Genomic DNA, 21,976 nt, shown 5'->3' with positions numbered 1-21,976 from the left:
TGACACTAACTAGCAAGCTAGCTAGCACGCGGAGGCGACCGATAGACAAATTCCTTCATCCCCGCCTGTCGGGCACTGCTTTCCTGTGTGTTTTGTTAATGACGGTGAGGACAGGCGGGATCGAAGGATTACCGTCTACCGCTATCTAGCAAAGAGGACTCCAGTAGGTGTGGAGGGGGCAGGAACCAATGGGATGCTCGAGTGGGGGTGTTCATGAAGGAACCAATGGGATGCTTGGGTGGGAGGCAGATGCCCACATGCAGGAACGCCCCAAATTGAGGGCTACAGTTGCACACAGGTTCATGTCCTAACTGTCCAGGAGCAGAAACAGATCACATCCTCCTTCAAACTTATGAACAAGCATTTCACTACACTCGCATTAACATCTGCGAACCATGTGTATGTGACCAATAAAATTTGATTTGACATCAAAGGCAAACGCTCAGAAGAATTATTACGTCCCTGGGAATAAGCTTCACCCTTTGCTCAAAATCCTCCCAGAACACACTGTAATCCATTTATCAATAACTTCCTTCTTCCAGTCATGTAGACTAGAGCGCAGAATCTAGAACATCAGTCTCACCACACTCCATCCCGGTAGGTGGCGGTAATGCACCTAATACTGGTATGCACCCTATTGCACATTTTGGCCACCAGACGTCTCTCCTGCCGAGATAAATACTTTAGTCAGCACTATTCCGTACCACACACACTTCATTCGAAGGAAGGTTTGGGAGAAACGTGTATCCTACAAGCGCTACGGTTTCCAGGTAGGAGATTCCTTGTGCTATGTTTAGCTAGATTTTAACACATGTATCAAGCGGCGGAGTATGTCGCCCGCCTTGCGTTTTTGTTCAATGGGTTTGTTTAGTTTCCGGTCTATCCTGCTTGACGTTTTCTCTGCACACGGCACCGTAGATTTTGCTAGTGCAGAGTGCATAAATTCAGCTCATGGCGCTCTCTTTTGATAGTAAACTCGGTGTATTTTGTCTCAGAGATTCCTGTGGTCGTTACAAAACAATTGTATCGTTTTTCATTTGCGCATGATTGCCTATCATTTACACCCTGACTAGGCCCTGGCAAGGCCCGCAAGCAACCACCATATGTTCTTCCTTCGAAATGCCGCATCTGTTGATAAAGGATAAAGAAATCTCTAGCTATGAGTCTGGATACTTGCATGTTGGCCTTTTGTTATAAGTGATTTGTCGTGGTTATGCTAACACGAACTATGAGTGTGGATCTGTCGACGTTCGTATTTACCTGATTAGTTATTCTCAGATATACTGGCCCCATTTTGACCAAAAACGGTAAATTATGCGTTTTGTCCTGGTTGGTGCAATCCGATTTCTTTGTGACGTCCCTACCCTAAACCCCTACCGAAACGATTTTAAATGTCAACTTGGAATGTGTAGGGACGTAGCAGGGATCCCGGATAGCAATATTGACCATATTGCCATAAAGATACAATAGTGTGTGATTGTGGCCTGCAATTCGTGGCGTTCTTGCTTGTTTTCATTCCTGCATCTGCAGGAACACCCCCCTGTCCAGCATGCCAGGCGCGGAAGGACATTAACTACCGGTGTCTCTCCCACCTGCTGAGTCCCAGCAGTGTCCTTTGCTTACACCTGCCGAACACTTGCCCTCGACTTTAACAGAACTGCTGGAAAGCGGTGCCCGACAGGCAGGGGAAAACTACCTATCCCACCTGCTGTGTACCGGAATCCTAACTAGCTAGCACACCGTTTCTTTCGCTCCAGCCTGCCGGACACCTGTCCTCGCAGTCATTAACAGACCCGCAATAAAGCGGTGCCCGACAGGCAGGGGCGAAGGACACTATTGCCGCCCCCACCCCATCTTATATTGTAGTTTTTGTTAGTTTGCGTCCAACATTATGTTCATTACCGCCACCTAGTTTACTGGAGCGCCCCCGCTTTTTGCCTGTGTACCGGAGTCCTATCTTAAATTGACCAGTAGAAGTATAAAGAGCGGTTGCATCATTTCTGGGGGAAAACATGTTTACTGTTGCCTTGCTTTCCTGTTGTTTTGAAATGGCAATACATCACTTCATGCTAGTTAGCCAGCTAGCTAATTGGCCAATAGCACAGATGAAATAATAATCTTTGTTAATGGCTTGTTGTAGCTAGCTAAGTCTGAACTAGCACACCTGATTCACCTTGGCGCAAGAAAGAGGATTTCAACACCTACCATCTCAGATTATTCTGAAATCGTTTCTGTAGTTTGAAACGGATAGGGTTATCATTCCTGCAACATTGTTTAGTTGAAATACATTTCTCACAGAACAAATGATATCTAATTGATTGCATCAAATTGGCATTTTTTTATTTATTTTTTAAAGTTCAATAAATATAGTACCTAACATCCTATTTGGACAAAAGGTCTTCCTAACAATGAGTAAGACATGAGAAATTGCCAAACAGCCACCCACAGACTGGCCACAACCGCAGGGCCGGAGCCAGACATAAGCGGTCGCTTAGTGTCCCCAGTCCTTCAGAGTCTTAATTTACTGTTCAGTTAGAATAGTAGAATGCACAAGGTGTCGTTTCGAAATTTGGTTGTGCATCAGCAGTCTTTCTTCATGTCAGTCATCTCAATTAACCATGTCCGCTTCCAATTTTTAGATTGGGCGAAACTAACGTACCATCGATCTAAACTTGTAATAAGCATGGCCAAATACCATCAGGCCACACAGGGCGTGTGCTCAGAGCCGTGACCTTCAGGGGACCCCATTTAAATAAAATAAACTTTATTACTCACACTCACTCAGATCGTATTAACATGGTGTAAATCTTGGCCAAATGTGTAGAATTGCAGCAAATTAACTTTAAAATGTACAATGTTATCTCTGCTGTCAAGGGGGGAACAAAAATGTTTTGCCTGCGAGGTGGGGACCTCCCCAACCAAATCTTGCCCACTGCAACGGCCAGTATACAGTATCAGTTCTCTGTAGTATAAAGCTTGGTGTATTGTTTATTAGTTCTATGTAACGTATTCTCAGTAAATTTATGTGATGTTTTTTCCCCCTTGTTTCACACTTATCTTTTCCCCATAAATAAGTGTGAAAGTACCAGGTTTTGCAGCTGTTCCTGTCACACCCTTTTATGACAATTGTCTTTGCAACTTTGGGTAGAAAACCAATAGCTTTTGCTCATGATGAAACTAAATTGTGTGGTCATCCTCACAAGTCAAGTCGTTCCTCTATGAGAGTAATTCAGTTTGACCTCTTAGACTTACAGTGCATTCGGAAAGTATTTAGACCCCTTGACCTTTTCCACATTTTGTTACATTACAGATTCATGTAATACCCTTGATGTACGGATACCCTGAGAAAAAGGTTAATGGAAGATAAGACCATCGAGCCCAGCTAACGTTAGCTAGCGAGTAGGGACCATAGAATATTTGCCATCTTTAAGGTACCTAGCTAGCTAGTCAAGGCAATCTTTCATGCATGGATTTGCACACACTGACCTTCTCAACCCAGTTATTTGCGCACTGCTGCATGACCTCAGTTATTTTGAGTGTTGGGCAGATCTTGACATAATGCCTTATTTCCTGTTGTAAGTAAATAATTGCACCAATGCATCCCATCCAAAAGTGAGAATGTTCATCAACCGTGAAACCCTTCTAAGGTTACATGATGGAGTTTGTCTTATGACTATTTATAAACCCTTATTCAACCAAGCTTAATAGGCTTATAATTTGGCAAGCACGAAGGACTATCTCACAATTTTAACTGTTTATTCATGTGTCTGTTTAATTGATGGTTAAAGTAGTTGGTCCATTGTCAAATGCAGCATTACATATTTAACCATTTTAAAGCAATTTGGGCCCAGGCATCAGACTCCAGATCTTTATTGCAGAGTTGTGTCAATGAGGTGGTCGGTTTTCAATTGGATAACACTTATCACGTAGTTGGTGCAGGCTGAAAAAAATATTGCTTTAGGATGCTATCGGAAACTTTAACATTTAACTAGCATGGTACCAAGCATTCGTTGTTACACCCCTGTAATTACAGACTATATTTAACACCAGTTACATGTTATTACAGTGTAACTATGAATTATTACAATACTGTAATTACATATGTACAGTGTATTCAGAAAGTACTCAGAACTTTTTCTGCATTTTGTTACGTTACAGCCTTATTCTAACATGGATTAAATAAAACTTGACTCCTCAATCTACACACACACAACCCCATAATGACAAAGTAAAAACTGGTTTGCATAAAAAACTAAAACTGATATCATATTTACACAATTATTCAGACCCTTTACTCAGTACTTTGTTGAAGCAACTTTGGCAGAGATTACAGCCTAGAGTATTCTTGGGTATGTCGCTACAAGCTTGGCACACCTGTATTTGGGGAGTTTCTCCCACTCTTCTCTGCAGATCCTCTCAATCTCTGTCAGGTTTGATGAGAAGGGTTGCAGCACAGCTATTTTCAGCTCTCTCCAGAGATGTTAGATTGGGTTGAAGTCCAGGCTCTGGTTGGGCTACTCAAGGACATTCAGACTTGTCCTGAAGCCACTCCTGCATTGTCTTGTGCATACGTTAGTTTTTATAAATTTATTTTTTATTTAACCTTTATTTAATCAGGAAGGGCTCATTGAGGTTAATCTCTTTTTCATGAGTGCCCTGGCTAAGATAGGCAGCACCAAGTCATTACAAAAAAAATACGTTTTGGACACTTCAGTGAAAATGGTTAACTTTGTTAAAGCAAGGCCCTTGAACTCTTGTATTTTCTGCACTATGCAATGATATGGGCAGTGACCATGTAACGCTTTTACAACATACAGAAGTGAGGTGGTTATCAAGGGGCAAAGTATTGACACGTTTTTTTGAATTGAGAGACGAGCTTAGTTTTCATTACTGACTGTAATTTTCACTTTTCAGCTTACGGACAATGTCAAATGTGATATAGCGATGCACCTGAGTGAGTTGGGTGCGCAATTACACAGGTACTTTCCTGAAAAGTATGACACACAACTGGATTCATTATCCCTTTCATGCTCTGCCTCCAGTACACTTACCGATATCTGAACAAGAGAGCCTCATCGAAATTGCAAGAAGCGGTTCTGTGAAAATGTAATTTAATCAGAAGCCACTGCCAGATTTCTGGATTGGGCTGCGCTCGGAGTATCCTGCCTTGGTAAATCACTCTGTTAAGACACTGGTGCACTTTGCAACCACGTACCTATGTAAGAGTGGATTCTCTGCCCTCACTAGCATGAACTAAATACAGGCACAAACTGTGAAATTATTTATTAAGATTGAGACTCTCTCCAATATAACCCAACATTGCAGTGTTGTGTGCATCCTTTCAAGCACACCCTTCTCATTAACCTGTGGTGAGTTATTCCCAATATTCAATTAACAAATAAGGTTTAATATGTAAGATGGCTAAATAAAGAGCAGCAACATTGTTTTTTTGTGCCCTGGTCCTATAAGAGCTCTTTGTCACAACCCGGCTCGTGGGAAGTGACAAACTCACACTCGTTCCCATGTTTGTGTGGCAGGCTTACAATGATGGCAAAACAAAATTTTGAGAGTGTGCTGACCCTGGTGCTAGAGGGGGTACGCAGCTGGAGGTTGAAGGGGTACGGGACTATAACAAACTATGGGAACCACTGATATAGACCAATTAATTTAATATACCACAGGTGGACTCTAATTAAGTTGTAGAAACGTCTCAAGGATGATCAATGGAAACAGGATGCACCTGAGCTCAATTTCAAGTGTCATAGGAAAGGATAATATGTCAAATTGTTTAAAAAATGATTTATACATTTGCCAACATTACTAAACCTGTTTTCAGTTTGTCATAGGCTATTGTGTGTGTTTTTATTGTTGTATTTAATCCATTTTAGAATAAGCCTGTAATGTGGAAAAAGTCAAGGGGTCTGAATACTTTCTGAAGGCACTGTAATCTTTGTCCTGGAAATAGCCTCTGTGGTTTATTCCCTTCAACAGAGGTCTGGATTAGTTAGACCAATCCCAGTGAACAAGCAAACCATTAGGCAGCAGCAGTTGAAATGGTTTCAGTGTTATGGTCTTAAATGGTAAAAGTTCCAAAAACACAATGACCACGTGTACATGCGCACTGCATTCCGAATAGTAGCTCATATCCCGCTTATGGTCTTATTTGGGATAAGCTGTTTTACATCCATCTTTGATATCCAGCTCACGAGTATCCCTGTAGCCACGAATAAACTGAATATTCCTCATATGAGTCAAATGGAATAGTAAGTGAAATCTGGACTGACTGTAGGCCTAGAACATCTCACATGTAACACAGTATAATATTAACTGCTGCAGAATGATGCATTTCTTGCAGTAAAATTATACAACTAATGTTAATTGTCTCGAACAGGAGTGGAGAAATATTTATTTCAGCATCTCTTGAGGAAATACAAATGCGCTTGTAATGTGTGGTCTCTGACACTGTTATGCAAGTACTGAAGTTTTATCAGAAACGTGTTTCATAATTTTCTCAGCTTTTCGTTTACTTAAAACTGGTCAAACTGATAACATTTAGCACAGGACCAATCTTTCCAGTGTATTGGAGTGGTGTTTTCTCCCCGGTCCCTAAATGAAACAACTTTAGCGGTGTTAACTACACTGAACAAAAATATAAATGTAATGTGTTGGTTTCATGAGCTGAAAAAAAGATCCCATACATTTTCCTTTCACACACAACAGCTTATGTCTCTCATTTTGTGCACAAATGTATTTATATCCATGTTTGAGCAGTTCTCCTTTCCCGAGATAATCCATCCACCTGAAAGGTGTGGCATAACAAGAAGCTGATTTTAACGGGCATAAGCTTCTGACAACAAACACAATTGCATTTTATCGCCGTCAATTTGAATGCACAGAAATACCGTGATGAGATCTTGCGGCCCATTTCGTTTAAGATGTACAGTGGGGCAAGAAAGTATTTATTCAGCCACCAATTGTGCAACTTCTCCCACTTAAAAAGATGAGGCCTGTAATTTCCTAGTAATTGCTCCCACAGTTGATTTCTTCAAACCAAGCTGCTTACCTATTGCAGATTCAGTCTTCCCAGCCTGGTGCAGGTCTACAATTTTGTTTCTGGTGTCCTTTGACAGCTCTTTGGTTTTGGCCATAGTGGAGTTTGGAGTGTGACTGTTTGAGGTTGTGGACAGGTGTCTTTTATACTGATAACAAGTTCAAACAGGTGCCATTAATGCAGGTAATGAGTGGAGGACAGAGAAACTTCTTAAAGAAGAAGTTACAGGTCTGTGAGAGCCAGACATCTTGCTTGTTTGTAGGTGACCAAATACTTATTTTCCACCATCATTTGCAAATTTAAAAATCCTACAATGTGATTCTGGATTTTTCTTCTCATTTTGTCTGTCATAGTTGAAGTGTACCTATGATGAAAATTACAGGCCTCTCTCATCTTTTTAAGTGGGAGAACTTGCACAATTGGTGGCTGACTAAATACTTTTTTGCCCCACTGCATACTGCCAACAGATGCATATCTGTATTCCCAGTCATGTGACTGTGTGACTATGTGAAATCCATAGATTAGGGCATAATGAATTTATTTCTATTGACTGATTTTCTTCATATGATCTGTAGCTCAGGAAAGTTGTTGAAATTATTGCGTGTTGCATTTTTATACTTTTGTTCTGTATAGATTACTAATGCATCCATTAATTTAAGGGTCTTTTCACACTTGGTCCCTTTCAGAATTTTTTGGGTGAACTCCATGCGGTTCACTTAATTTTGTGTGCAGTGTGAACACTCCAAAGGAGCTCAGACTATTCAAAAGAGCCCCCGACGTGAACCGAACTGAGACCATTCCCCTTTTTAGGGCAATGTGAATGCAAAGCTCCCCAGGTTCACTTGTCATTATTCCTGCACCACGCACTAGACTACTGCAACACCGTTTCCCCTGCCGTAAACCCTCACATTAGTGGCACAAAAGCGAGAAGATGCATGGAGAGAAATTTATGCTGCTTTTGGATCTTGATTAGCGATTGTCAAGGACTCACAGAATTGACATGTGTGAGGTTTTTAGTTCAGATTGTTTGCAATATGTGATCTATAAGCTAAGAGAGCTTCACAAGCGGTTTGTGGGGTTCAAATAGTGCGAGGACAATATATTTTGTGAAAATCACACCATAGGGTACAAAATCTATTCTAGCTCTTAAAGGGGCAGTAGCCTACCGTGGGTGTAGATTTGTTTTTTTAATTACAGCATTATTTATTCGGCATTTATTCTGTTACCAATCAAATGTACATGTTAATAGTATCTTCTGATTACCATTATGTATCATATAACTAAATTAAATCTATTAGCTTCCAAAATGTAAATCGTTATCTAGCTGTCTGATACCACCTGGCTTGTCCTGCACTTTGTATAAACCCAGCATGCATGTTGGGAAAAATACCTTGGTTCCTTTCTAAACATAGCATTGTGAATGCGAAGAGAACTCGGTCCACAAAATAGGTGAGGTGAACTGGAAAAAGTTGACTTCTCATTTCGACTCCTTTTTTTTACTGGAGTTCTTTTTAAAGAGGACTGAGATCAGTTATTATATATAAAAACACCTTCAAACATTATTCTCGTGAGTCCTACTTTATTTAGTCTTCTGGGGCAACAAGTTATGACAAAAGAGAAGCTGCATCGCTCCAACTATACTTGACAAACAAATGGCCTACCAAATGTCGGAAATTATTTGCAGAAACATTGCCAAATTAGGGGTGAAAGTAGGCTATACTGTCCAGTACGGAGTATCAGCAAAAATAATGAACTTATGCTGGATCGAACTGCGGTAGCCTACTTTTTGAAGGGATTTGTTTGACAATCAGATGAAAACATCACACAACACCCATGATATGTGAAACTGAGCCTGCCGAGAATGACAAAAACAACAGTAAACTGGATAAGATGTTTACATGCCACAGTATCCCGTATAATATCAGCATATCCCAGGTATCTTCTCTTATCCGGGTGTCTCATAACCGGGATACAAACATTTTGGGGCTATTGTAAACAGGATATGTTTATATAAGTCAACTCTAACAGAGTACTCCGAATAATAACGGGATATTGGTGCGAATGTAAATGTGGTCAGGAGTATTCAACTCTTAACCTATGAGATCCAGAGCCTGCTGGTTTTCTGTGCTACCTGATTAATTAGTTGCACACACCTGGTGTCCCAGGTCTTAATCAGTCCCTGATTAGAGGGGGAAAACTGACGAAGAAAAAGAAGCAGTGGAACTGGCTTTGAGGTCCAGAGTTTATTTAATTTTCTTAATGTAATCTTTAACTAGGCCAGTCAGTTATGAACACATTCTTATTTACAATGACGGCCTACTGGGGAACACTGGGTTAACTGCCTTGTTCAGGGGCAGAACAACACATGTTTACCTTGTCAGCTCGGGGATTGGATTCAGCAACCTTTTGGTTACTGGACCAAAACTCTAACCACTAGGCTACCTGCTACCCCAAAGGTCTGAGGGGTATAGTGTATAGAAGGACACATTGAATTGCTTTCGAGAAGGACTGTGTTGACTTGTGAGGATGACCATACAATTTATTTTCATCATGAGCAAAAGCTATTGGTTTTCTACTATTCTACTGAAGTTATTGGTTTCTATTAGTTGTCCACAATGTAATTTGCCAGGTCATTGTTTCCATTCGCTGTAGAAAATAGTTACTGGAGTGGTATAGCCTAGTGGAGTGGACACACGACACATCCAACTACTGATTTGGTGTTTTCAATCCTATAGATTTGATTTAGATCGAGTTCACCATAAGAAATAGTTTTGCTTTAAGCAGTCCTTTTGTATTTGTCATTTTTTGGGTAATTTCTTAAAGGACAGCAATCATCTTTGTGAACTGCGTATTGTCGCATTGGTCGGGCAGCTACATACGTTTCCAAATGGTCTAAACCGTTTGCTTTGGAGATGGGCTGTAAAATACAAAGCTGCATTATATTAATTGGCTAAGTAAATGCCATGCTAATTTCTAAAGATAAATATTAACAGTATTAGCTTTTTTTTTATCTGCAAAAATGCATAGTTAATCAGTGGGTGATGGGAATTTCAGATAAAAAGTTGGGGCATAAATTGCCCCACCCCTAATCTGATAGTGGGGTGGTAAATGCTCAGTTTGCTCTATGGCTCAGCTCAGGTGTCTACACACACTCACTCACTCACTTAACACACACACTAAGATTTATTGTGTAGGCTTTTGAATACAAAGTCTCAATAGTCTTCTGTATCATATCCTTTTCACACTACTAAGCCGAACTGAACACGGCCAAATCAAGCTGTTTTGAGATGGCCGGCAAGCCTGGTTATGCATCCACCATAGTTTCTCTATTAACCCTGCTGAAAAGGGAAAAACTCAGCAAAAAAAGAAACGTCCCTTTTTCAGGGCCCTGTCTTTCAAAGATAATTTGTAAAAATCCAAATAACTTCACAGATCTTCACTGTAAAGGATTTAAACACTGTTTCCCATGCATGTTCAATGAACCATAAACAATTAATTAACATGCACCTGTGGAACGGTCGTTAAGACACTAACAGCTTACAGACGGTAGGCAATTAAGGTCACATGTATGAAAACTTAGGACACTAAAGAGGCCTTTCTACTGACTCTGAAAAACACCAAAATAAAGATGCCCAGGGTCCCTGCTCATCTGTGTGAACATGCTGGAAGGAGGCATGAGGACTGCAGATGTGGCCAGGGCAATACATTGCAATGTCTATACTGTGAGCAGCCTAAGACAGCGCTACAGGGAAACAGAATGGACAATTGATCGTCCTCACAGTGGTCTACCACTGTAACACATCGGTACATCTGAACATCACACTTTGCGGGACATGTACAGGATGGCAACAACAACTGCCCGAGTTACACCAGGAACGCACAATCCCTCCATCAGTGCTCAGACTGTCAGCAATGGGTTGAGAGAGGCTGGGCTGAGGGCTTGTAGGTCTGTTGTAAGGCAGGACCTCAGCAGACATCACCGGCAACAACGTCACCTATGGGCACAACTCGCTGGACCAGACAGGACTGGCAAAAAGTTATTTTCACTAACAAGTCGCGGTTGTCATTGCAGGCAATCTCAACGCTGTGCATTACAGGGAAGACATCCTCCTCCCTCGTGGTACCCTTCCTGCAGGCTCATCCTGACATGACCCTCTAGCATGACAATGCCACCAGCCATACTGCTCATTCTGTTCGTGATTTCCTGCAAGACAGGAATGTCAATTGTTCTGCCATGGCCAGCGACGTGCCCAGAACTCAACTCCCAGAATTGTCCGGGAACTTGCAGGTGCTTGGTGGAAGAGTGGGGTAACATCTCACAGCAAGAACTGGCAAATCTGGTGCAATCCATGAGGAGGAGATGCACTGCAGTACTTATTGCAGCTGGTGGCCACACCAGATACTGACTGCTACTTTTGATTTTGACCCCCCCCCCCCTGTTCAAATCAAATTTTATTTGTCACATACACATGGTTAGCAGATGTTAATGCGAGTGTAGCGAAATGCTTGTGCTTCTAGTTCCGACAATGCAGTAATAACCAAGTAATCTAACTAACAATTCCAAAACTACTGTCTTATACACAGTGTAAGGGGATAAAGAATATGTACATAAGGATATATGAATGAGTGATGGTACAGAGCAGCATAGGCAAGATACAGTAGATGGTATCGAGTACAGTATATACATATGAGATGAGTATGTAAACAAAGTGGCATAGTTAAAGTGGCTAGTGATACATGCATTACATAAGGATGCAGTCGATGATATAGAGTACATATGAGATTAATAATGTAGGGTAAGTAACATTATATAAGGTAGCATTGTTTAAAGTGGATAGTGATATATTTACATCAATTCCCATTATTAAAGTGGCTGGAGTTGAGTCAGTGTCAGTGTGTTGGCAGCAGCCACTCAATGTTAGTGGTGGCTGTTTAACAGTCTGATGGCCTTGAGATAGAGACTGAAAAACAGCTTCTCGGTCCCAGCTTTGATGCACCTGTACTGACCTCGCCTTCTGGATGATAGCGGGGTGAACAGGCAGTGGCTCGGGTGGTTGATGATCTTTATGGCCTTCCTGTAACATCGGGTGGTGTGTAGGTGTCCTGGAGGGCAGGTAGTTTGCCCCCGGTGATGCGTTGTGCAGACCTCACTACCCTCTGGAGAGCCTTACGGTTGAGGGCGGAGCAGTTGCCGTACCAGGCGGTGATACAGCCCGACAGGATGCTCTCGATTGTGCATCTGTAGAAGTTTGTGACTGACCTATGACCATGTTCCATTTGACCTATGACCATGTTCCATTTGATTCACTTTTCCATGTAGAGGGAATGGCAACGAGGAGGTGGGCAGCAGCTGCCCTGGCAGTGCTGGGTCTTGCTATGTGTTGGCCCTGCTCTACTGGGGACACTGGTCCAGAGTGCACTCGTGTCACTGGGGAGACTGGTAAAAGTGGCAGTGAGTTTCTGTCCACTATCGACACCCAGATGGCAGAACAGACCCAGCGGCAGCACCTGGAAGCTCTCTTCGACAGGTAAATCCTTCAAGTGGAGCTCCAGTCTCCTTTTTCACCTTTTTTAACACCTGACTTAACTTGAGGCACATCTCAATAGGTAGTCCAGGTAAGTCATGACCTCATACAATTTTTATTTGAAACATGTTTAGTCTACAGCGGTTGTTTACGAACAGTGAAATGCTTACTTACTGGCCCTTCCCAACAATGCAGAGAGAAAATAGAAAAGTAATAAATACACAATCACTAACGATTACTTGACTATACACAGGGTACATGCAGAGTCGCTGTGCAGTGGTACGAAGTAATTGAGGTAGATATGTACATATAACTAGTAATTAAGTGACTAGGCAACAAGATACACTACTGTTTATAATCTGTGATGAGTCAAAGTCAGTGCAAAACTGGTCAATGCAGGTAGTCCGGGTAGCTATTTAGATAACTATTTAGCCGTCTTAATGGCTTGGGGGTGGAAGCTGTTAACGATCCTGTTGGTTCCAGACTTGGTGCATCGGTACCGCATGCCATGCGGTAGCAGAGAGAACAGTCTATGACTTGGGTGGCTGGAGTAAATTTTTAGAAACTTCCTCTGACACTGCCTGGTATAGAGGTCCTAGATGGCAGGGAGCCCAACCCCAGTGATGTACTGGGCTGTACACACTACCTTCTGTAGCGCCTTGGCGTTGGATGCGAAGCAGTTGCCGTACTAAGAGGTGATGCAGCCAGTCAAGATGCTGTCAATGGTGCAGCTGTAGAATTATTTTGAGGATTTGAGGGCCTATGCTAAAACTTGTCCGTGTCCGGAAGGGGCATTGTTGTGCCCTCTTCACGACTGTGTGTGTGTGTGGGCTATGATAGATCCTTAGTGATGTGGATACAGAGGAAATTGACGCTCTTGACCCCTCATGCTCGGCCCTCCGTTTCCTGTAGTCCACAATCAGCTCCTTTGTCTTGCTGACGTTGAGGTAGAGGTTGTCGTCCTGGTACTACACTGACAGGTCTCTGACGACCTCGCTTTAGGCAGTCTCATCATTTTCAGTGTCCAGGCCTACCACCGTCGGGTCATCAGCAAACTTAATGACGGTGTTGGAGTCGTGCCTGCCGACGCAGTTGTGGGTGAACAGGGAGTACAGGAGGGGACTAAGCACCCAACCCACCAACCATGTTGAGGGGTCAGCGTGGCAGATGTGTTGTTGCCTACCTTCACTGCCTGGACGTCACCCGTCAGGAAGTCCAGAATCCAGTTGCAAAGGGAGGTGTTCAGTATAGAGGTCTTCCAAAATGGACCTGGGGCTTTCCCACCCGGACCCGGTATGCACAATTTTATATATATATATAATTATGACTGGTTCCGAATGTGCCCGAGGACAACTATACCCGTTCTGTATAGACCTGGTCGGATCCAGACCCGGTCCAATCCAAGTGAGGGAAGCAGCAGAAAATATATACAGTATATTTCTTAAGCTACTTCATTAACCGGAGCTGATACAGAATGAGAGGGAGAGGGGCCGTACTGTGACGCAGGGAGGGCAAGAAGAGAGACTTCAACCAACCCGACTTGCTCTATAGCCATGGCAGCTATTAGTCAGTTATTTATCATAAAATATGATTACATAGTACCTGTCTTGACTGCATTAAACTAGGAGAAGCTAGTTAATGTTAGCTAGCTAGGCTAATTCGGGCTTCAGTGCATGCACTTTCTTATCCTACAGTTACAAATAACAACCACTCCATTCAGAATTTTAAGTAGCTACCTGTTGGCTCTTGGTCCTTGAAGCATATCCTTCTCCTTTTAATTATGTCATTTTAATTCCATCTGCCATTGATTAGGCCTAACTTTTGCCACACATATGGAGGCTCTATGACTGTAGCCTGTTGCCGCTTTGATGACTTATGATTTTCCAGCAACAACAACAAGGTACACGCGCCACGCTTTACTCTTGTGGAAAGCCAGAGCAGCAGCATACATTGTGCAATTTGGATCTGTACTGGCCCTTCCGGACCACTCAGTTAAAATTACACACACCAAAACCTGTTATAATCAGATCTGACCCAGAACTGTGACATTATTTAGAATTCTGGATCCGGCTCACGTTTCAGATATTTGGGTACAGGTGGATCTGAGAAGACCTGTAGTTCAGTTCTTGGGAACAGCAACTGTGGTGATCTGCTTGAAACATGTAGGTATTACAGACTGGGTTAGGGAGGGGATGAAAAATTCAGTGAAGACACTTGCCAAGCTGGTCAGTGCATTCTCTGAGTATGCGTCCTGGTAGTCTGTCTGGCCCTGCGGCCTTGTGAATGTTGACCTGTTTAAAGGTCAACTCCTTGAAGTTTGCAGTTGCTCAAACCTTTTTCTGGTCTATATGCACACCTTGAGTGTGTTTTAATAGGGTATAATATAGCTATTTTGATTTATTCACGTTCTGAATGTGTGAACTGTGTACAAAGGTGATGAGAATCAGCTGCATAATGCCTAAATATACATTATTTGAAATTGTATAGGTACGGGGAGAATGGCACCATTTCGCTGGCAGGCCTGAAGCGGCTGTTGGAAAACGTGGGACTCGACCGAATACGAAAGGTGATGGTGCAACACCATGAACAACCCATGGACGACGGAGCGGAGGGGCATCTGCATGGACACCACAACCACCACCGTAACCACCAACACGAGGACGACCACAATGGCACACACCGTCAAAAGCACTCCCACCGCCCCCCCATTGAGCCCAAAAAGGTTCCCGAGACCCCCAAGGTGCCCAAAGTAGATGACCCTGTCCTGGGGAAGAAAGTGGAAAATTTGGATACCCACCATAACCTCTATGTGAAGAGAACCACCACAGCGCAGGAGATTAGCACTACCACTGAGGCAGTGCGCAGTCGGCGGGAAGCCCCCACTGCTAGTCTGACCACTGTCATACTGGTCAGCAACTCTCTGGGGGCTGAGAACCAAACGCAGCCACCCATGGTCAGGCAGGGGGGCTCGAATAATCAGCACTTATATGACCATAATGATCACAACCATGATCATGAACACAGTCATGAAGAACACAGTCATGATGACCACAGCCATGGTCAGGACAGCCTCCACAACCAGAGCCAAGATCACATACAGGAGAAAGCAGAGGTATGATTTGGGCAGCAATGTGACATTCGGGGTGTTTGATATTCAAACCACACAAACATTCTCATACTCATAATTCCCATTGCACGTACCACTTCGACATTTGTCATTGTATATTTAGGTGTCTGATGTGCTTGAACTCAATTCATTGTCCCATATTCAGAACTTTTTTCTAATTGGGTTCTCTCTCTCATATCTTTGTCAAAACAAATCATCAAGCTATATATGTACTGTATGTGCTTGCTTCATATTTAGTTTGTGTATTTGGTCACATGCATAATTTGTATCGTCGTTGTATATTTTAGTGTTTGAATGCCTCCAGTATCCTGTCGTCCCATGGAATGGCCAAAGGGACCCTGTCTCTCAGTGACTTCAGCTACCTCTGTCCTGCCCTTCTCAACCAGATCGATGCCAAGTCCTGCATACTGCACGGCAACCAAACACCCCAGCATGTCAACAAAGGTATGATTATGGCTCTTTCGCTATTGATCGAAAAAGATCGGACCTCTCCCCACTTCTTCTCTTCATTTCATTGAACTGATCTGAAAGAACTGACCAGGGGCCCGGTTTCCCAAAAGCATCTCAAGGCTAATGTCATGGTTAGAACCTTTTATAGGAGCATTGTTAAATATCCAAGCTGTTTACCATCGTTATTGATGTTGCACTTGAAAACGCTTGTAATCTAATGCCTAGCTCAGACCACTCATCATCGAACAGCTAAATGTGTCTTTAGATGTTTTTTTTATGCCCCCCCCTTAATACACGAGAGCTCCGCTAAACAGAATACATAGTTGATCTGTCTGACCACCGATAACTTCAGAACAAACGTTGACTACAAATATGAAGTTGACAATGTCTTTGCAATTTGATACAGAGAAGTGATGTATAAAAAGATGCTTCAAATGGAAACCGAGATGACCGCATTAACATCTAAACAGTAGGCTATAGGTGTTTTCAATAGAGTTCTATTTTGCTACATGTATGCTACTGTCTGTAATTTATTTCAATATATTTCATGATGTGTAGCCTAACGTGCGCAATCAGTTTTTTTTTTTGTGAATTTTTATTGGGTAAGCATTAGAATAAGCCACCCCTCAATATTTGCAGCCGTAGTTGGTGTTATCTCTGGAGCTGATCCGTCGTCAGTATTGTGAAATAATTATATTTTTAAGGAAATATTTGAATGGAGAAAGCTGATCCCGTCAGTATCGACAAACGACTCCCTTAGTGACCGCTCTCTCTGTGTGATGTTTTGGGAAACGCATGTTACATCTTCAGCTGTTGTAGTAAAAATGCATCGTTAAAACACTTGTAAGCCTAAGTTCCATCGCTATTGGGAAACCGGGTCCAAGTCAAAGCCAGCCTTACTATGTGCTGTATTGATTTCACCTGTCCGGTCTTTTCCAATCAGTGCTGTTGGAAGGGCGGAAGACGAGCAGAGGATGGATTTCAAAACCATATCGACAGAGCCTGTATCTCCTCTTACAGAAAGTGTAGTCAACTTACACTGTCTAGCCAGAAAGTAATAAAAACATGGGATCCACTTGCTAATCTAGTGGGAGTCTCTGGTAGGTGCTTTGGAATATATAATATGATACCTGTGCTCGCATAATGCAATAATTGTTTGATGTGCCAATGTTTGAGTCAACCAATCTTTGTCAGAACAAAAGGGTAACTGTGAGCGAGCAGTGTGCAGGAATCTCTCCTTTTTTTTCCCCTTTTACACTATCCTTGGTTTATTCAGCTTGCAGACAACAATGAAATGTAATTATAGCTGTTTTGATTGAATTTCATGGCAAGTCAGTTGGACGCTCAAGTACCAATCGAGTGGCCGAGGTCTCTTGATTTTGACCTTGAGTTTCACATGTGTTTTGGCACATTTAGATAAATATTAACTGCAAGATTGATATTAGGATAAAAGTGCATACTGTAATCTGCACATGCTCCATTTTTCTGGTCTGAAGAGTATGGTTCCTCTTTTGGCTTGCCTTAAATGTACAATCTGTTACTTTTATATCCAGCCAAAGTGCTTCTTCTGAACTGGTTAATGAAGTCAGATTGTGCCTGGACAATGACATTTTGAAGAATGTCACTTACTACAGCATAATGTAAAGAAAATGAGTAAAACTATTAACCATGTTCATTTTAGCAATGCCTTATATGTATTAATCACATGTAAAAAAATGTTATGCCTTCCAGTTCACAAGCATAATAATCCCCATCACCATGGTCATCACAACCATGATCACACTCACGAGGACCATCAAGTGAATGAAAACAACAAGAAAGTAGGCTCAATTCAAGCAGGTAAGAACCACCGTATTTTGCGCCGGGTGAATTTTCAGTATGGTGTCTTGCGTAATCTGCTTCTCCAATTCTGTGGTAGATAAGATGAATCTATTAGTTGTCATTAAATGTCTTTCACTGTGCTAATTTAATTCCATTACACCAGTTTGTCTATTATACTTTTGGGGGACATTTTGCTTGAGCAATTAGCAGTGTGCTAAAATGTCACCGTTTCACTTGCATCAATGAACCTTTTAATCAAAAACTGGATCTGTGCATGTATTTGAACGTATGTATGTGTGTTCTAGCGTGGGCCGGCGGCTTTGTCTCCATCACCATCATCAGCCTGCTGTCCTTGGCTGGCGTGGTGCTCATCCCGTTGATGAACCGAGTCTTCTTCAAGTTCCTGCTCAGCTTCCTGGTGGCGCTGGCTGTGGGCACGCTGAGCGGAGACGCCTTCCTGCACCTCATACCCCACGTGAGTCACACTAGATGACTGCTTTGGAGCACTACATATTAGGGCAGAACATGGGGGTTGTTTCTAAAAGCTAAACATGACGCTTGGTCCATGTGACTGGCCAGTTAATCATGCTGAGCTGGACTTAAGTCAAGAATCAGAAAAATGTCACAATGATTGGTTACATTTCTTTTTAGCTTGCCTTCACTTTAGGACCAATTTGAATGGTCTGTACAAAAACTGCCCGCCCGGTGCTCTGGTGAGCTAAAACAAATGCACCTATTGCTTCCTATACTTCAGTCACACTCCCTCATAAATTCCCATATCCTCCTCTACCCCACCAGTCTCAGGGGGGCCACCACCATCAGCACTCTGTGAACAAGACATCAGGGCACAGTCTCCACGGGGAGGAGGAAGAGGACCATAACCTGGACGGGGTGTGGAAGGGGTTGACGGCCCTGGGCGGAGTCTACTTCATGTTCCTCATCGAGCACTTCCTCACACTGGGCAAAATGTACAAGGACAAACAGAAGGTCGGGTTTCTTCGAGGATTGGCTTCTATTGTGTTGAATGTAGTTTTAGTCTTCATGTTATATATTTGCTGAAATGTTTATTAATTTTCGATCATTCAGTTTGGAAACATAGGTGTGAATTTATTTGAGGGAGACACTGACTGACTGACTGAGGGAGACACTGACTGACTGACTGACTGAGGGAGACACTGACTGACTGACTGACTGAGGGAGACACTGACTGACTGAGGGAGACACTGACTGACTGAGGGAGACACTGACTGACTGAGGGAGACACTGACTGACTGAGGGAGACACTGACTGACTGAGGGAGACACTGACTGACTGAGGGAGACACTGACTGACTGAGGGAGACACTGACTGACTGAGGGAGACACTGACTGACTGAGGGAGACACTGACTGACTGAGGGAGACACTGACTGACTGAGGGAGACACTGACTGACTGAGGGAGACACTGACTGACTGAGGGAGACACTGACTGACTGAGGGAGACACTTGATGAACAGAGACTTTGACCTGTGTAATGATCCTTCTAATTAATCACATCTATGATTAATCAATCAGGTGGATGGATTATTCTGACAAAGGATAAAATGCTCACTAATTGAGCATCATTACACAGGTGCACCTTGTGCTGTGGACAATAAAAGGCCACTAAAATGTGCAGTAAACCACAATGGCGTGGATGTTTTTAATATTTTCAATATTTTTGCATTTGGAAAGTATTCAGACCCCTCGACTTTTTCCAAAATCTTGTTACGTTACAGCCTTATTCAATAATGGAATATATATATATATTTTCCCTCAATCTACACACAATACCCCATAATTAAAAAGCAAAAACAGTTTTTTTTAAATTGTTGCAAATGTATAAATAAAACAACTCACATTTACATAAATATTCAGACCCCTTTACTCAGTACTTTGTTGAAGCACCTTTGGCAGTGCTTACAGCCTAGAGTCTTCTTGGGTATGACACTACAAGCTTGGCACACATTTTATTTGGGGATTTTCTCCTATTCTTCTATGCAGATTCTCTCAAGCTCTGTCAGGTTGAATGGGGTGAGTCACTGCACATCTGTTTTCAGGTCTCTCCAGAGATGTTCGATCAGGTTCAAGTCCGGGCTCTGGCTTGGCCACTCAAGGACATTCAGAGACTTGTCCCGAAGCCACTCTTGCGTTGTATTGGTGGTGTGCTTAGGGTCGTTGTTCTGTTGAAGGTGAACCTTCACCCCAGTCTGAGGTCCTGAGCGCTCTGGAGCAAGTTTTCATCAAGGATCACTCTGTACTTTTGCTCTGTTCATCTTTCCCTCGATCCTGACTAGTCTCCCAGTCCCTGCTGCTGAAAATCATCCCCACAGCATGACCACCATGCTTCATTGTAGGGATGGTGCCAGGTTTCCTGTAGAAGTGACGCTTGGCATTCAGGCCACAGAGTTCAATCTTGTTTTTTTTCCAGACCAGAGTCTTGTTTCTCATGGTCTGAGAGTCCTTTAGGTGCCTTTTGCCAAACTCCAAGCGGGCTGTCATGCTTCTTTTTACTGAGGTGTGGCTTCAGTCTGGCCACTCTACCATAACGGCCTGATTGTTGGAGTGCTGCAGAGATGGTTGTCCATCTGGAAGGTTCCCCCATCTCCAAAGAAGAAACTCTGGAGCTCTGTCAGTGACCATTGGATTTTTGGTCACTGACCAAGGCCCCTCTCCCCCCGATTGCTCAGTTTGCATGTGCGGTCAGCTTCAGGAAGAGTCATGGTGGTTCCAAACTTCTTCCATTTTAAGAATGATGGAGGCTGTGTTCTTGGGGACCTTCAATGCTGCAGAAATCTTTTGGTACACATCTCCAGATCTGTGCTTCGACACAATCCTATCACTGAGATCTATGGGCAATTCCTTTGACCTCATGGCTTAGTTTTTGCTTTTTATTTAATCCATTTTAGAATAAGGTTGTAACGTTAAAAAATAATGTGAAAAAAGTCTAGGTGTCTGAATACTTTCTGAATGGTGTGTGTGTGTGTGTGTGTACAAAGCATTAGGAACACCTTCCTAATATTGAGTTGCACCCCCGCTTTAGCACTCAGGACAACTTCAATTCATCCGGCAATGGACTCTACAAGGTGTCGGAAGTGTTCCACAGGGATTCTGGCCCATGTTGACTCCAATGCTTCCCATAGTTGTGTGAAGTTGGCTGGATGTCCTTTTGGTTGGTGGACCTTTCTTGATACACACTGGAAACTGTTGTGTGACAAACCCAGCACCTTTGCAGTTCTTGACACAAACCGGTGCGCCTGGCACATACTATCATACCCCGCTCAAGGGCAATTAAATATTTTGTCTTGCCCATTCACCCTCTGAATGGCACATACACAATCTATGGCTCAATTGTATCGAGGCTTAAATTATTCTTTAACCTGTCTCCTCCCCTTCATCTACACTGATTTGAAATGGATTTAACAAGTGACATCATAGCTTTCACCTGGTCAGTGTCATGGAACGAGCGGGTGTTCTTAATATTTAGTACACTCAGTGTACTAAGCATCCCCACAACATGATGCTGCCACCCCCGTGCTTCACGGTTGGGATGGTGTTCTTCGGCTTGCAAGCCTGCCCCTTTTTCCTCCAAACATAACGATGGTAATTATGGCCAAACAGTTCAATTTTTTTTTTCATCAGACCAGTGGACATTTCTCCAAAAAGTACAATCTTTGTCTCAATGTGCAGTTGAAAACCGTAGTCTGGCTTTTTTATGGCGGTTTTGGAGCAGTGGCTTCTTTCTTGCAGAGTGGCCTTTCAGATTATGTGGATATAGATACTTTTGTACCTGTTTCCTCCAGCATCTTCACAAGGTCCTTTGCTGCTTGTTCTGGGATTGATTTGCACTTTTTCACACCAAAGTACGTTCATCTCTAGGAGACAGAACGCGTCTCCTTCCTGAGCGGTATGACGGCTGCGTGGTCCCAAGGTGTTTATACTTGCGTACTATTGTTTGTACAGATGAACGTGGTACCGTCAGGCG

The 21,976-nt window shown here is 42.8% G+C and overlaps 1 protein-coding gene across 1 annotated transcript in view; it reads left to right on the top strand.

Moving 5' to 3' along the window:
- The first annotated feature begins 627 nt into the window (after positions 1–627).
- The window catches only part of slc39a6 (solute carrier family 39 member 6), a 32,260-nt gene continuing 10,911 nt past the window's right edge, over positions 628–21,976 (top strand). The window contains exons 1-7 of the mRNA XM_020466983.2: positions 628–770; positions 12,372–12,579; positions 15,064–15,688; positions 15,991–16,147; positions 17,885–17,992; positions 18,280–18,449; positions 18,773–18,961. Coding sequence (XP_020322572.1) covers positions 12,377–12,579; positions 15,064–15,688; positions 15,991–16,147; positions 17,885–17,992; positions 18,280–18,449; positions 18,773–18,961 — 1,452 coding nt within the window. The 5' untranslated portion in view covers positions 628–770; positions 12,372–12,376. The remainder of the gene's footprint in view (positions 771–12,371; positions 12,580–15,063; positions 15,689–15,990; positions 16,148–17,884; positions 17,993–18,279; positions 18,450–18,772; positions 18,962–21,976) is intronic.

Source organism: Oncorhynchus kisutch, linkage group LG30 (assembly GCF_002021735.2).
Source record: "Oncorhynchus kisutch isolate 150728-3 linkage group LG30, Okis_V2, whole genome shotgun sequence".
Classification (NCBI taxonomy): Eukaryota; Metazoa; Chordata; class Actinopteri; order Salmoniformes; family Salmonidae; genus Oncorhynchus; species Oncorhynchus kisutch.
This window is presented reverse-complemented; position numbering and strand designations above follow the sequence as displayed.